Genomic DNA, 15,666 nt, shown 5'->3' on the forward strand with positions numbered 1-15,666 from the left:
TGGGCAACCTCGTGATAATAGCTCTCGAGAATTTTGCTCATGAATGCAACAACAAAACTCTTGTAACCTTTGAGATTCCAATTAAATGTGGCATTGCCAAGACCATAACAGCCGAGGCTACTTGCGTCAATTCTCTCAATTAATGACACTCCAATCGGTTGCAAACAAAATTGTTTGACTGAGCAAGTTGTCAGCTCTCGTGAAAGCGCTACGTAATTTTCTCTACTGAAGAAAACTCGTAAACTCCATTCATTGTTATGTGTACGGCACGTGTCTTTCTCCGGTGATATATGTAGTAAAATGTTGCAATGATAAGTTAAAATCAGTCTAAGCAGTTTGAACATTTAGAATCGGAACTCTTTTATATTGTTCACTTTAAATAGAATGAGGCCAGACGGTTTTTCCTATAAAAACTTGAATCTTGCTCAAGTTATTTCAAATAGTATTATCGCTGGAGAACATTTAATTATTTCTCGTCTAAAATTCTTCAGTAGACTAAATGGCTTTTCCTAAAAGCGACGCCTGTCAACGATTTTCAAGTGTTTGCCTGAATGGCAGTTCATCATGTATTCTGTTGTAAGCTAAACTCAACCGCATTTAGCTATCATTCAACTTAACAGTTTTACATCTTTTGGCTTACTATTCTTATAACTCTATCCATTAGTTTAAAAACCGTACAATGTTTCAGCTGACAGTTTCACTCTTTCTCGGCTGTCAGTCAATGATTGTACCGAGAATCTCTTTTGCAGTTTAATTTCACACATTTAGAATTTCATAGGAACGGAGTCGCAGACTGCTTCAAGGTTTAGAATGAATCCACCCGTTTTATGAAATTCAGAGCCGATCTTCTCCTCTTATAATTTATTTCTGAGCCGGTTTTGTCATTTCATCGTCCACAAGAAAAAATGAATACGTAGCAGACGAAGATAACCGACAAAGGGCTATTGGTTATATAATTTATGTTGCTGTGATCTGTGCGTGAAAGCTCTAGTTTTTGTTCTGGTCTCAACTCCTTACGAACTGCAGTCTCAAAATTAGAAAAAAAGAGGACCTTTGCCGGTAAATTATAGACTGCTGCAGAGATTTGCAAGGATATAGTGCCGGCCATTTTAAAACTACTTCTTCTTGTGTTATGCGACAAATTTTCCGATCATTTATGCAGCAAGTAAAACAAGCTTTTTCGCATTTTGCTAGCAAAGCCATAAAAAAAGCAAAAACAAAAGCAAAAAACCAAAAACAACACTGAAAATGGTAGGGAGAAAATAGTGGGGTTAATAGTCCTTGTTTTGCGTTGTTTGTACATTTATTCTGCATTTTATCTTCCATTGATTGCATAACCACTATTCAGCTAAAATATTTATCAGTCATTCGGTGAAAATTCATTACTTCATACTAAAAAATTACATGAACTCAAATGTGCTACATCTAAATTCTCAAAAAAGCAATATCTCCTCTGAACCAAAGGAGTTAATTAATATAATAATACATTTATCTTTGACGGTCGGTCTAACATCATTCGCATTTTCCTCAATTCAAAAGAATTCACTTTCTTTTAATTTCTACGATCTTTTCTTCGATCTTAAATCCCTTTCTAATCCCAAATGCCCTTTGAACAATCGACAACGGTATCCGTCTTTAAAACGATATATTTGGAGTTTGCTATGTTTTGAGATTCAAATAACTGACATGGTTACTTCCGATCGATTTTTGTTCCTATTTATTTTACAACCGTGAATGTGGTGGATTTTGATGTTTTCGAACACATGTTTGCCAAAATACCGGAATATTATTAAACATGAAAGGTAATTTTCCATTTTTTTGTCTTAATGAACAAGTGTGTGCCTTTCAGGTTCATGGAATTCTCAGTTGATATTGCAACCATTAATTTCGTTTTACGGTTCTATAGACAATTATAGAAGCTCACAAACTCAGGAAAACACCGAGTTGGTCGTCGTTTTGTCCTCATCGAGAGAGAAAGGGTAAACGGCAAATGCAATCTTCTCTTGTACGCGGATGGGATCGATTATCGATTCTTCTCCGGCTGGATAGATCTGGATTTCTGAGTTCAGAAACGTTCAAGCAGGGAAGTTTTTACACATCTAAGCACTGCACATGGTAATTTTTAGTGTCCATTATTATCCCAGAACTCCTGATTCATGACTCTGTAGCGGATTGCAAAGCTCATAAATCGATGAACTTCAAAGTCACAAGGAACGGTTATACGGAAGGTGAACTTATCGGTTTTGCCGTCAGAGAGAGAAGACATGTAATCGGCCCAACTGTCTCGATAGGAGTCCCAGTTATCAAATGTGAATCGAATAGTCACTTCCTTTGTGTATGATAAGTTTGTTACCCGAATAAGTCCAGTTACAACAAAGTTCTCGCAAGCAATGTTTTCAAGACACACATTCTGGTCAAAGACGCGCCGCATGAAACCGTCCGTTTTAGACGGGTTAACAAAGCACGGTAGTAAACGTTTCGTCCGCTGCCTAAGGAGGATGTTGCCATTGATATCGCAGTGATTCCTCTGTAATCTGTTGACGACGCCGGCCAAACCGGTCAGGTTGTCTTCACTACTACATGGAGTTATTGTTTTGACAAACTCGAGTTTGAGGCCCACGAGGTCTGCAAAGCACACTTTTTTGGAGCCTGGAGTCGGGCTGGCTTGCATGGAGCTTGTTTGCTGTGCATCTGCTCTCATGCCTGTTTGGTTTTCAAGTTGATGATCAAAGTACAAACGCGCAGTCGCGATCCAGTGTCACCGTCTTTTGAAGTGTGTCACCTCGCGTGACGAACGTCGGCGGTCACGGTGCGTTTATGTACGCGAGTGAACTTGGTGAAACGCAGCAAAGAAATCAGTTCGATTTTCGGTTTTCCGGAATGACCACGCGTCGAGGGCAGAAACTGTCTTAACCACCGAGAAGAGTCACTTTTAGCAATGCTCATAAAAGCCTTGCGTTACAATTGTTAACAACAGTACTTACAAACATCGCAAAGTCTTTCACCTCTCTGCAGTTTCTGTCTTGGCAGTCCGGGCCAAATATTTCCTGCGACGCGCTTAAAAATTACCGTGCGCTAACGAGGTATATCTGGGCACCAATAACCGATGTCGAGTTCGTTTATATAGTTGTTTTGACAAATGCGATGGGGTCAAGCCACATGTCACGACAACTCGTGGCAAGGACCACGAACTTCAAAACAAAACTTTTTATACTAGTATTCAGCAAGGAATGATAATTTAAAGTGCCTTTACAGCAAATCTCAGACTTTGCTGAGATAAAGGTTGTTTTCCTGCGAAAAAATTGCTCCCATGATTCTCCGCATGTAGATTCTTTGCTGTCAAATCACCTGGTCAACAAAACGGTCTGGCGGACGAAGCATGCAAATTTAGACCGGAAAACGTCACAGAGACAAAATTTATCATGACGTCATTGATAAGGGATGTATAAAATTCGTGACAGATTACATGCATTGCGGATTACAATTAATATTTTCGTTCCAGTATGCTTCTTTTTGGAAAAATGCATTTTTTTACGTTTCCGTTGACCACGCTTGCAGAAAATGCTTGGTACACTGGCCACCAGGAAAAAGACAATAATCTAATTAACTATGAGTTATATTTTTAGTTCACCGCGAAATTTCTTTCATTATATTTGTTTCCTTTGGGAAATAGTGTACAATTTATGGCTTTTTGGATTGCTATCTGAATGATTATATGAATATTCAAATTACCTGTTTGTTGAAGAATGCATGTTCCTTCGCACGTTTTTTTATGAAAATCATGTTTTATTTGATTGGTCAATCAAACTGAGACGCACACAATGCAGCGGGTGCTAAGTTACGAGCCATCGTTTTGCGTTTGATATGATATGTCCCCGTATGTGATGCGAAAAGACAGCAATGTGTGCAAATTCTTTCGAATCACAGGCATGAATCCTCTAATTTAGCCCCGGGGGCTAAATTATTCACCGCTGAGAGAAATTGGATTGCGCAACAATTGTTTGCGCCGGTTTCGTAGCAGGGCGTCGCCAAAAATCGAAAATCCCAGGGCTTTTCAAATGGTTTTCTTAAAACCCGTGGAAATTGAAGCGATTGCCACGCAGCTTAGGAGAGAATATTGATCGACTTATTGAAACAGGCGACTTCGTTAATATATGGGGATTCAGCAGCCAAGCCGCCTTTGTTTTAGGTTTCAATCAACGTTGAATGGAGACAATGTTATCGACCTTTTTTGTTTTCACTCTATCAGAACACAAACATCCTCTCATTGTTTGCCTTCGTCTGTGATTCCGCATCCCGTCTCCGTTGAAACGTCAATTTTTGGCATACTTAGAGTCTTCTATATACCACGGGCGTTTTTACCAATTTGTTCCGGTCACGACACTTAATCACTACATTCCAAGCCAAATTTCATTTTCATATGACGTCACGGAAGCGCAGGAGTTTGTGACCCTAATTTAATTCAGAGTAATGCCATAGTACTGATCATGGAAAACAGCAGGAACCTCTGTAGTGAAAATTTGAGGATACACGAAACTATGGTTTCCATGGTATCGTGGATTTTTGTGAACAAATCTTACGCAAAAGCGATAGCCTGTGTACAGCTTGTCCCAATCCTCAGAAAAACTCTTTCACGATTTTTCCTGAGGAGGAGGAGAGGGCTAAAACGACCTTTTGAAAGGTCACGCATAGTTACGTGACCAAATGAGAAATATGCAAAAAAATTCGCAAAAACCCTTGGTGAAGTACGGCGCGTTTTACCCAAATTACAAATTTTGAGCAATTTTAAAATTTTAATGCTGAACTGGATGCTTGTCACGTGATGCCAGCAGACATACCACTGGTCGTAAAGTAAAGCATGAATATTCCAACGTTGTCTGGTGTTTTGGCAAACAAGAACTTAAATTGCGAAACAACTTATAAATCGTGTGTTCGTGGATAATTTCTTTGTTGAAATTAGGGAGAAGTATTTTCAAGTGAAACTGAATGAAAGTGCGGCCATGCTACGTCGGACAAGAGTAAAACGCAAAGACAAGACGCAAGAGAGTTAATTTTCTAGTGTCCTAAAGGAACAACCCAAATATTTTATTGTAGCAATGACATTTTCACTTTGGTCCCTGAAACTTATCGAATTCTTCTAATTTTACACTTGATTGAGGAAGAAGCACAAATTCACTAAAGTGCAAACCCAAAAGTCTTTCAAAAGTCTTATAATTACAAATTTACTAAGCATCGATAACAATTTCCAGAGTAGATTTAATACAGTTTCAAATTTTAATATCAAAACAAAGATATTCCGGTCGCATAATTATCTTACCTTACATGTGGCCAAAAACATTGGTCTTGATAATAACTTAACAGGAAATACTTCTTGTTTAAGAGATCATTCAAAAATATTTTGAAAATAAAATCGCCCGACTAGATCGATCATTTTAGTTTTACATCGGTGAAGACATGGGACCTAGTCAAATCATCTAGCATAGTCGAAGTAAAATGTTGGGGCATTACAAATTCTTAGACTCTGCTTCGATTTCCTTGCAAAAAAATACATTACTTTGCAAACTTTCTTGAGGAAAATCGAATCCTTAATCACCAGCCAGACGTTTGGCAAGCTCCGTGGTCTAGTTCCATGCCAACCTTGTGGCTCCGTCGAGCATATTATTTATCCACTATAGCGTGAAGAAAACATTCTGCACAATAATTTCGATGAAAATTGTTGTCCCAATACTCCTTACCCGCCACACGATACCGTATAGCGAACTCAAGTTTTTTCCCGATTTCCACATCTGGAGGGATTGAAATCCTGAACTGAAACCTGTCCGTTTCTTCATCTGATGATTTCGGGACGTAATCCGCCCACACATCTCGATAACTTTTCCAACCATCGACAGTATATCTGGCGGTGACTTCTTTGGCGAAGGCAATGTTTTTTACTTTCACAGTTCCTGTCATCGAAAAGCCGTAAAAAACAGCGTTTTCTAAACAAACATTTCTCTCCATCACGCGCTCCGCATATCTCTCCTCCGTGACTGGTTGCGTAAAACAACATCGAAACCGCTTAAAATGTAATGGCAATGCAATTTGGTTTAGGCTGTCAGACGATTTACAGCCCGAGAGGTCTTCTTCGCTATTTGCTGGCGTGATTAACTTAACAGAAACGAGGTCCTGACCATTGAAATCAGCGAAATGAACATGGCGCTTGGGCGATAAACTATCTGGAGACGAAGTCTGCGCTAAATTGCCACTTTCTTCCTTCATTCCCATTACTTTGTCATTTTCGTCAGCGCAGAGACACAAAGAGTTGTTGTTACAATCAAGGTTGGTTTTTAACATGGACTGTACGTTAAACTAATGAACTTTTTCCATACAGCCCTTCAGCCAAAGCATTGTTTACGGAGGATGCCATTCGTGACTCGTCGCATGTTCGTTCAGCCGGCGAGAATGACGTCATGATGTCCAAAGAAAAAGAATTGAAGCAGAGTCAGGAATCTGGGATCGTAGGGATCATGCACTGTAAAAAAATACAAACTGTCAGGAGATACAAACAGTTCCTTCTTAAGAATCCTGACCAGCTGTTATTTTTTACTCCTTTACTGTAATAGAGTTAAATTAATGGGTTTGCGCTTTCTTTTTCTTTCTCAAGCGAAGGGAACAAATCTCTTTTTAAGGTGCACTTTTTAATAAAGCTCGTAAAAACTATATCGAAAGGTATGTTTGTAAAACTTCCCGTACTCTGCAGCCAATTATTACAAGTGCAGGTAAGGCCATCATAGTTTTCATGGTTCAATCACATGGTCGACAACTATTATTAAACTTCATGAAGGGCGTATGGAAGTAAGCAACCGGAATCCGGAATCCGGGGCCATCTCTTCAGATTACAGAAGCCAAAAAAATAAGATTAAATAAATAAAGAATGGAGGCTGGTCAAAAATATATTTCAGTGAAAAGAGCTACAACAATCAATAAAATTCGAATATCACTTTTACTGCTGTTTCCGCAAAGCTGCTTCGAGTTACAGCTGATGGACTTCACTTTCGTCACACGAGTTAACGAAAGTGTCTTTCAAAAATGTGAAATTCCTTCAAGCCTGGGATACAGTTAAGTTCTTGCTGTCTTTTTTCGTTTCAATTCAGAGTTTTCACGCAAAATGCTGTGATTCCGTGGTCATCGTGTACAATGATAAATGCGAACTGGAGGCATTTGTTCCAATGTTCTGCGATGATCGAAAATTAGATCGCTCTCAGTGTCATCTGGTTGTGACGCTGGGAAAAGGAGTGCTTCGTTGAAGGATTGACATGACATTTAAATCATTGATAGCGCGGATATTTCTACATCTACATCTACATGTTCCAGCACTCGGCGAAGTCCCTTTTGACTTGTGACAGTTCGGACTGTTTCTGCTTCATCAGGTAGGGACGTTTTCATTGGTTAAGAAAACAATTATGCCCAGCCAAAAACATAAACATGGCGCGAAGGCTCGTGGGAAGCTGGAAAATCGAAGTCCTTTAGGACATCGGAAATTGAAGTATTCAATGAATTCAGTCAGGGATAAGGCTATAGTTAGGATACAAACAAAGCTTCTACTTCCTACAGTGCTGCTGTAACTTCATGCAAACGAAGTGACGTAAGGAGAGTCATCGATTGAATCTTTTTTTTTTATAATACGCCTATAACACTTTTCAAAATGCCTGATTTCTGCATGTTCCAATGTAACATTAAATGTAGCAATACAATATGTAGTTAGTATTGTCACCAAGCATCAAGACAAATACAGACACACTTGAATGCTGATAGTATTCAAAAACATGGAGTGACCAAGAGCCGTCTCCAACCATCCACTGCTACATTCAGAAATCTGTTGAGGGAGTCAGAAGTGTTAAATTTGTCCTCAATTACTTTATTACATTCCTGTCTGATTGATTTCTGTTTTCTTGTGTGCAACCCAGAAATGTTTTGTGCTGTGTAGGATTAAGGTCAGCAATAACAATAATTTGTTTTTCCTTTAGAGTGTCTCAAAAACTGTGCACTAAAGGCGTATATAAAACCAATACCTTTCCAGATAGTATGCCAGAGTAACTGCAGAATAGCCGGCCACTATTGTGTTCTTGTGGCTGCATCCTTTGAAGAATGAAGCATATGACAATACACGCCATTCATATGCAAGTAAGTGGAGAGGTATTCTGCAGTTTAGCTATGATTCCTTCAAATGGCAAACTCTTAATGACACAAGATGATAAGGGGATTGAGTTTTTTTTTGGAGTGAGTTGGGGGAATAATAATTGGGCAATTCCCAATTGGAAGAAGTCTTGGAAAAAATAAAAACCAAAACTACAAGAAAGACTGTGGAAGCACTGTAAGTATAAACATTTGCAGAGAAAGGAAAATATATTATTGTAGCTTGTGATAAGAAAAAAGTATTCAAACTGATTCTCAAAAATCAAACGAAGAAGAAAATTGCTCAACCTCACTTCAAAAATTAATTCTCCTTGCCCAAGTGTTGGTGGTTTTTTTTTTAAATCAGATTAGGGTTTGTGTCTAACCTTGATGCATAAGTGGCAGGAAATAGAAATTGATACAATAAGATTATCTTTATTTTTCACTGAGCTGTCTTCATTTTCACTGAGCTGTCAAGTATCCTTTCAAATTAAATTATAAAACCTTACAAGCGATAGTCTGTGCACATAAATCTAGCAAGTGGGTTTTTCCTCACTTTCGTCGTAAGTTGTAAGCCATAAGAAAAAGTAAAAAGAGTGAAATGAAATTGGAAGTCAAATATATACTCTCCCGTTATTTTTGTTTTGATGACCTGATTTTGCCCTTTGAAGTGTCATTAATTCTATTTTCTGGGATTTGGCTGTATAGAGATAATTCTCAGTCCCTGGATGCATGCGGTATGTATACAGCCTATCAACAACAACAATAACAACGATGATACTACTACTACTACTTATAATAATAATAATAATAATAATAATAATAATAATAATAATAATAATAATCACCAACAGCTTTACTATCTGATAAAAGTTATGCAAACCCTCTACTGCGTCTCGGGTTTGCATAACTGTCTCGAATTCTTCCAACTCCCCCTCATGTTTAGATGAGGCTATAATGTAAACATGCAAAGAGTGTTCTATTGCTTAATCAAGTATTTGTTTGTACCCTTATAAACTTATTAATAATTCATGATGGGAAAACAAAAAAAATGTTTTATTAACCAACATCTGTATTTCTGATACAGATTTCTCTTTATTTACATAAACGTTTTTTCGATTTTCCCTGTTAAAATGTCTTGAATTACCAAAAATACCTAGTGTACATTAACACTTCTTAAATGCTGACATTGAATAACTCATATACAATACTCGCATCAGATCTGTGTTAGCTTAGCCTCAAATTTGTACAAGTGTTACAGATTTGCCGATCATATTGTATATATTACATGTATCAGAGTGTTTCTTGTATGTACTCCTGATGTTTCATTCGTGTGTATGATTACTGACACTCCTTACACTCTGAAATTTGAGTGCTTAGCAGTCAGTTGGCAGCAGTGTTACTAGGTCAGTGGTGTGTTGTGCGAGACTACACCAAAATAATAAAATTATTGTGGATTTGCATGCACACAACCACACACAGAGCACAAGTGCTCAAGAGTGGACAAGCCACGTTAGCCTTTTGTCTGGTAGGTCTCTTGTTGTTCGAAAATTCTGATTCCTCAATCATTCAGACAGAAGTAGAACTATTATTAACATTTTTTAAAACATTTGGAATTGGATGTAGATGCAGTGAAATTGAACTGGACCAGATATTTTTCCCATGTCATATTATTTCTTCCAATTCCAAATCAAGTAATCTCTATTACAAGCTACTGATATAAGATTTACTCAAAGTTGTGTCACCAGAATCATCTACAAAAATATCTCATCACATTTGCACTTTTATTTATGAAACATAATTATATTTACAAGTCAGATAATGCATATTACTGTCTACAGAACAAAAGAGACCTCCATGGATGCACATTTTGTTGCTTCCAGATTGTGTCCACAAACTAGACATATCCCCTGCTATATTTCACAGGTGATGACAAGTGCATGATTGATCATTAAATGTTTGTTGACCACAAAATTGTTAACAATATATTAAAGTATTTTGCTAGCCATAATTAACATGTCAAATGATATTGGGTTTCAGATACGTATCACAAGATTTACATTATTATTTCATTCTGCTATGACTAAGAGCAACTCTTAAAATCATAAAAGCAATTTTCACCAGTTTGGTTATTAAGATCATGACACCTATTCAAGTGTAGCAATCTCTGATTTCTGCTAAGTTGCTTTTGGTCCCAAGAATCTAATGCCTTCTTGAACAGATACTCTGAGTAACCCTTGCTTTTCTATCATGTGATCAGTAGTACGGAAAGAATGAGACACTAATTATATGAAATTAAAGCTTCTTACAGTCAAGAATAACATGGGTGACCAGTTGTTTTGAAATTTGAACTGAGTATTCAAATCTGCTTGCAAGTTTTAACTTTTGGCTCTCAAGATTTTCAATTCCTGGGGATATTTCCTAGATATGTCAAATGTCGAAAATAGTTTGCTATGAACTTTCATTTGATTGTAAACTAAACGGTGTTTGAAAAGTGTAAACTATTTCAAGCGTTTGATGAGTTATTGTTCAGCTATTGTGCATTTTTCGTAGCAACTTTCAGAATAATCTTCAAGATTCCATTCAAATCCCAGAAGCTCCAAGAGGAATTTGAATGTTCATTTAGTCTTGTAGATACTGGTCACGCGTGACATAACTGGACTGTAAAATGGGCTCTGGTAATCAACAATGTAGGCTACGCAAGACTTTGTTGGCCTATACGGTGCTTGATGTCATGCAATGTAAAAAATGTCTTGAGAATCTTGAAGAAACTCTCCAATAAGATGCTAAAACATGTTTTCTTTATTTTATGCCTCATGGTCTAGTCTCTTTTGCAGCCCCTCAGCGTTGCGTGACTTTGGCCTGAGCGCCTGTGAAGGTCATGATCTCAGATCATGCAAATGTGAGGGTTACTGCTTCACCAGCCTTTCACCAAAGTGAAATAACACATGTTAGTTCTGTCATTACGTTGTTGTCAACCATAAAAAAAATCAGAGAAGAAAAAACCCTTAAGATCATTACCTATATCAAAAGCCTGTCATGCTGTGAATTCATCTCTGAGTGACCTGGGGGCCATTTCTCAGAAAGTCCCGAAACTTTACAGGCCATTTTCGGGTGCCACAATTCCCTTTGTATCTCAAGAACGGAGAGGATTTAATTCATCAAACTTCACAGTTATTTTTCTTTCTGTTACCTTGAAAACATGTTAAAAGACCGGCTTTCCAAAATAAGCAGTTGGCAATTTCACAGATGGTGTTTTGGGCCCGAAAAGTTTTCAGGACTTTCGAGAAACGGGCCCCTGGTTATGTAAATTAATATTTGGGAAGAATCTGCTAAAATTATTGAAAACCACAATACACATGACTGATGAAAAGCATCAACAATAAAGACAAAATATCTCTCTAATTAGCCCTTAACTGTCACCAAGTTGTTGTGACATAGGTCTTTCCTTCTCGTGCTGTTTAAGCCACTCAAGGACACAGGACACTGACAAAGTAACAATCTGGCTCCAGTTGTTCAAACAATGGATAGTGCTATCCAAAGGATAAATCAATATCCAGTGGATAAGTAATAGCAAAACCGATTGTGCTGTCCCCTGGATAGTGAGTGGTGGATAGCACTATCCATCTGGGGCATGAAAGGGAGAAGCAATCCACCCACTAATCTGCACAATTTAAGCAACGGTCTCACAGACACCCGAAGAAAAATTAAGGTTTTCCTTGAAGCCACCTGAATTTTTCGGGTATCTATGAGAGACAATAATGATAATATTTTATTGTCTCTCGTGGACACCTGAAAAAGTTCTGGTGCTTTATTGCTTAAACTGTCCAGATACAAAGTGTGGAGATCACTTTTCCCTTACATCTACAACTCGCACCTCAAAACAACAATGGGAATTCACTGAAAAGAAGGTGTCTGGTGGATATTCACCAAGCCGCTGTCCACTCTTTTAGTATATACTAAAATTACATTAAATACAAGTTTATTCCCTACAAAGTAACAATCTACTTGTATTATGACCCTCTGGATAAAACAACACTCTGGCATACTTTTCTACAAATGATTCGAAATCGTCCTCCCAAAAATTTATCAAAATTATTATTACTCAACTGTTCTTGGGGTATAATTGAACAAGGCAACAACATTCAGGTTCACAGTTCAGTGACCAGGTGGCTGCCATGGGTTAGGATTTTTTCAAATAGTCTGTCTGCCATTGGTAGTCTAGAAATGGTTATTTCACCTAATTTCAAGCCAATTTGATGATGTTTTCGATTGTTTATCTTCCACTAAGTAACTCAAACATGCAAACGCAAATGTAGCGCTGATCTTACACTATTTAAAATTGGCTGATAGGGGTCAATCGGGAATGACTTTAAAAAGACAGTACGGCTACTAGACACTGAGTTGCCGATTTCACCAAGTGCTTCCAACCACAAAGTTTAGCGTACGTAACTGGTGCTTCTGACACCGCACTACAGTAATCACGTGCCCCATTTCAATGGTGAAAAGATAACCCCTCAACCTCATGGGTAGAGGCTTGATTGCACATACGCTTACGTTCGATATTAGTTAGTTTTATAATTTTCACTTTTACCGTCGATCAGATGAAGACAAGTTAGAACAGCAACCAGAACTGATTACATTGACACCACGTGCAGTCGAAGCATCATCAAAACGTTTCTTCTGTGATTTATTGAACAGTTCTGTCGTCGTATTTTACAATATCATTGATGTCACAGACCGCATATGGGTTTTGCTTTGCTTTTCTCAAGACGCTTTTCACGTCATGAAATGATTGTTTCTAAACAAGTCGGCCATCCTTCTTATTCCATCAGCTGGTGCTTCTCGACATTCGATGCGATAATTCTGTCCGCTGTTATTGTCCCAAAATTCTGTTTCTTCGCCTTCGAAGCGAACAGCAAACTCCAACACACCACCCGAAGCGAGGAAATATTCAGGTAACGTGAGTGCAAACGAAAATCTATCTGTTGCTCCATCATTCGAATCGGGCACGTAAACTCCGTCCAGATCTGTGCTCGAAAGCCAATGATCAAGTGTGTATCGCAAAACTACCTTTTTGTGGAAACAAATGTTTTTCACCTTTATCGTTCCCCAGACAGAATTTTGCGAAGCCACGGCGTTCTCCAAACAAACGTTCTGCGATTCAAGTTTATCTCGAAAGTTGTCCGAGGCAACGGGTTGAGTGAATAGGACGTGCAATGTCTTTTTCGCTCTCTGAAGTTCTCTCTTCGTCATCTGCAACGCTACGTGGATGTTGTATTCATCATCACTGTAAACAGAAACAAGAGGCTTCCCACATCCATCTGCAAACTGGACGCTCTTTTTCCGAGGCGGAAGAGATCTGCTGTGCTTGCGAAGTATTGAATGGCAGCCATTTCCACCACCATTGCCGTCAAGTTCATCATCATCTGAAAATGGAGGAAATACAGAATTTGCCCTTCGTATTCGTGACAAGTCGTCCATATTCACGCTGAGATTTCCTTTGTTCGGACATGAAATCCACTGCGTCTTCGGCCACCTCGGCAAGCTCCAAAATTGGAGGAGCTCAAGTTGTAACTTCACAACAAAAATTTGCAAGTGATCACGAACGCACTGACCACGGGTCGCGGACTGGTGAAGAGATATTAAAGATCTGATTGGTTCGTGTGATATTCTTTCATTTTCGTGAAGTATATTCGTTAAATAGTCGTTACCTTACAAACACAGCAATATGACTTTTATTTTTCTGTTTGCTGACTGATAGAAATAAGTTTCTTTGTAACTACTATATTGAAAACATTCAAGGTGACATTCATGCGGAATCATGACAACTGACATGGAAACCAGACGCGATATTTGTGTTCGTCAGTGCCCTCGTTATTCAATGCCCTTGTACTTGTTATAAGTAAATATATCTTAACATTAACAAAAGAGAGACTATTTTTGGAATAAAACGACGACGAAAATCTTGTGTTTACGAAACGTGTGCAACATCAGGCGAGCACGTGAACAGCTGAGCATGTGAAGAACTGAACAGCTGTTTCTTTTGCCGGAAGAAAAGTTGTACGGGGCTACAGATTGTAGCCTGCGAAGCCGCGCGGAGAATGGGGAGGCCCCCCAATCTCCGCGCGGCTTCGCCGCTGGTAAATTTGCCTCTCGGGCCAACAATACCACCAGCTGGCGTAGGCTAGGACGGGGCTCGCAGCACAAATCTTCACGGCTACCCTGGGGAAATTATATGAGCAGGATGTGGCTCGTGAGAAACAAAAGGTTAGTTGTTCGTATTTTGAACAAATTTTTTTTGAAACAAAAATATTAACAATTGTAAGTTTACGACATTCCTATTACCATAATATTTACATCCCGTATCAGAGTTGGTATTTGTCGTCGAGCATTCATTACTAGTGTATCGGTTGTAACATTTTAAATCGTCCACTTTTCCCGGTTTTGTAGGTGTGCGAGTTCGAAGAACTCCCATATTCGGTCGCTCACTTAAAAAAGTGTCATTTTAATAAAGGGGCTATGTCACGTTATTTTAGAGTGTTTAAGGGAAATCTTAAGTTAATCACGAGTTCGAAAATGGTAATGCGGAATTCCTTTTCTGATAAAATTATCGTTAGTATAGGTAATCATGATTTCGAGTGCAATTTGGAATAAATAAGCACAGTAAAATTTTTCAGAGACGACCAAAATTGCAAGAGCCCGTAGGGCGAGTGCAATTTGTAGTCTTTGAAAGTGCTTATTTATTCCAAATTGCACGAGAAAAATCACGGGATTACTTATTAATGATATACATGAAAATTAGGGAAAAAATTGCGCCATCCAGGGCGCGCGCTTGATTTGAAAACAAAAGATTTGATTGGTTCTGACCAAACGCAATTGTTTATTAGTCAATCATAATCCAGAATTTCGATGTGTAATTTGCACTGGTATTGCAATTTTTGCACTGTTACAATTGAACTGCACTGCTCTCAGCCAATCAGAATCGTGTAATTTTTTCATGTATATTATTATATCACAAACAAGATGATCCTGAGCAAAAACGACCTTTATCCAGGACAATTTGCCATAAACTTAAACAACGTCGGGCCGACTACTTTTTGGGCATTTGGCTGTCATGAAAGTACATCGTTTTGCGTGAAAAAGCCCCTTTAAAGCTAGTGACTAAATGACGTCAATTTTCCCTAGATCAACACTCTGGAAGTCCAATCGGTCAGTTTTGAACGCGAGTCATAATGGCGGATCGTGAAATCCAAGAAAACAGCCTTTGGATTAAAAATCAAAGCACGAAATTTTGCCAGTCAGGTCTTAAGGGAAGACACTTCCAAAATCTGAAAAAAAAAAAAGGAAGTGATTTTTCTTATCATAGTACCACTCATTCTTGTCACCAGAGTCTTGGATGTTCTGCAGGAGAACATGCGCCGTAGGGTTCTTATTGCCAAAAATTGGCTATTTTAACCTTACGGCGCAGGCTCACTCCTCGTGCTAACATGAATGCACCAATCAGAGACG

The 15,666-nt window shown here is 38.5% G+C and overlaps 2 protein-coding genes and 1 pseudogene across 2 annotated transcripts; all 3 read right to left on the bottom strand.

The window, feature by feature from the left end:
• Positions 1 to 1,383: 1,383 nt before the first annotated feature.
• On the bottom strand, positions 1,384 to 3,361 carry LOC137975472 (protein phosphatase 1 regulatory subunit 3C-like; annotated as a pseudogene).
• A 1,686-nt stretch (positions 3,362 to 5,047) lies between these two features.
• LOC137991249 (protein phosphatase 1 regulatory subunit 3D-like) lies at positions 5,048 to 6,487 on the bottom strand. Its single transcript, XM_068836365.1, has one exon. It carries the CDS (start codon positions 6,331 to 6,333, stop codon positions 5,659 to 5,661), a length of 675 nt encoding a protein of 224 aa, XP_068692466.1. The 5' UTR covers positions 6,334 to 6,487; the 3' UTR covers positions 5,048 to 5,658.
• Positions 6,488 to 9,919: 3,432 nt separating this feature from the next.
• On the bottom strand, positions 9,920 to 14,095 carry LOC137991240 (protein phosphatase 1 regulatory subunit 3B-B-like). Its single transcript, XM_068836357.1, has one exon. The coding sequence runs from the start codon at positions 13,636 to 13,638 to the stop codon at positions 12,934 to 12,936; it is 705 nt and encodes a 234-aa protein (XP_068692458.1). The 5' UTR covers positions 13,639 to 14,095; the 3' UTR covers positions 9,920 to 12,933.
• Between the last annotated feature and the right edge of the window lie 1,571 nt (positions 14,096 to 15,666).

Source organism: Montipora foliosa, chromosome 1 (assembly GCF_036669935.1).
Source record: "Montipora foliosa isolate CH-2021 chromosome 1, ASM3666993v2, whole genome shotgun sequence".
Taxonomy (NCBI): Eukaryota; Metazoa; Cnidaria; class Anthozoa; order Scleractinia; family Acroporidae; genus Montipora; species Montipora foliosa.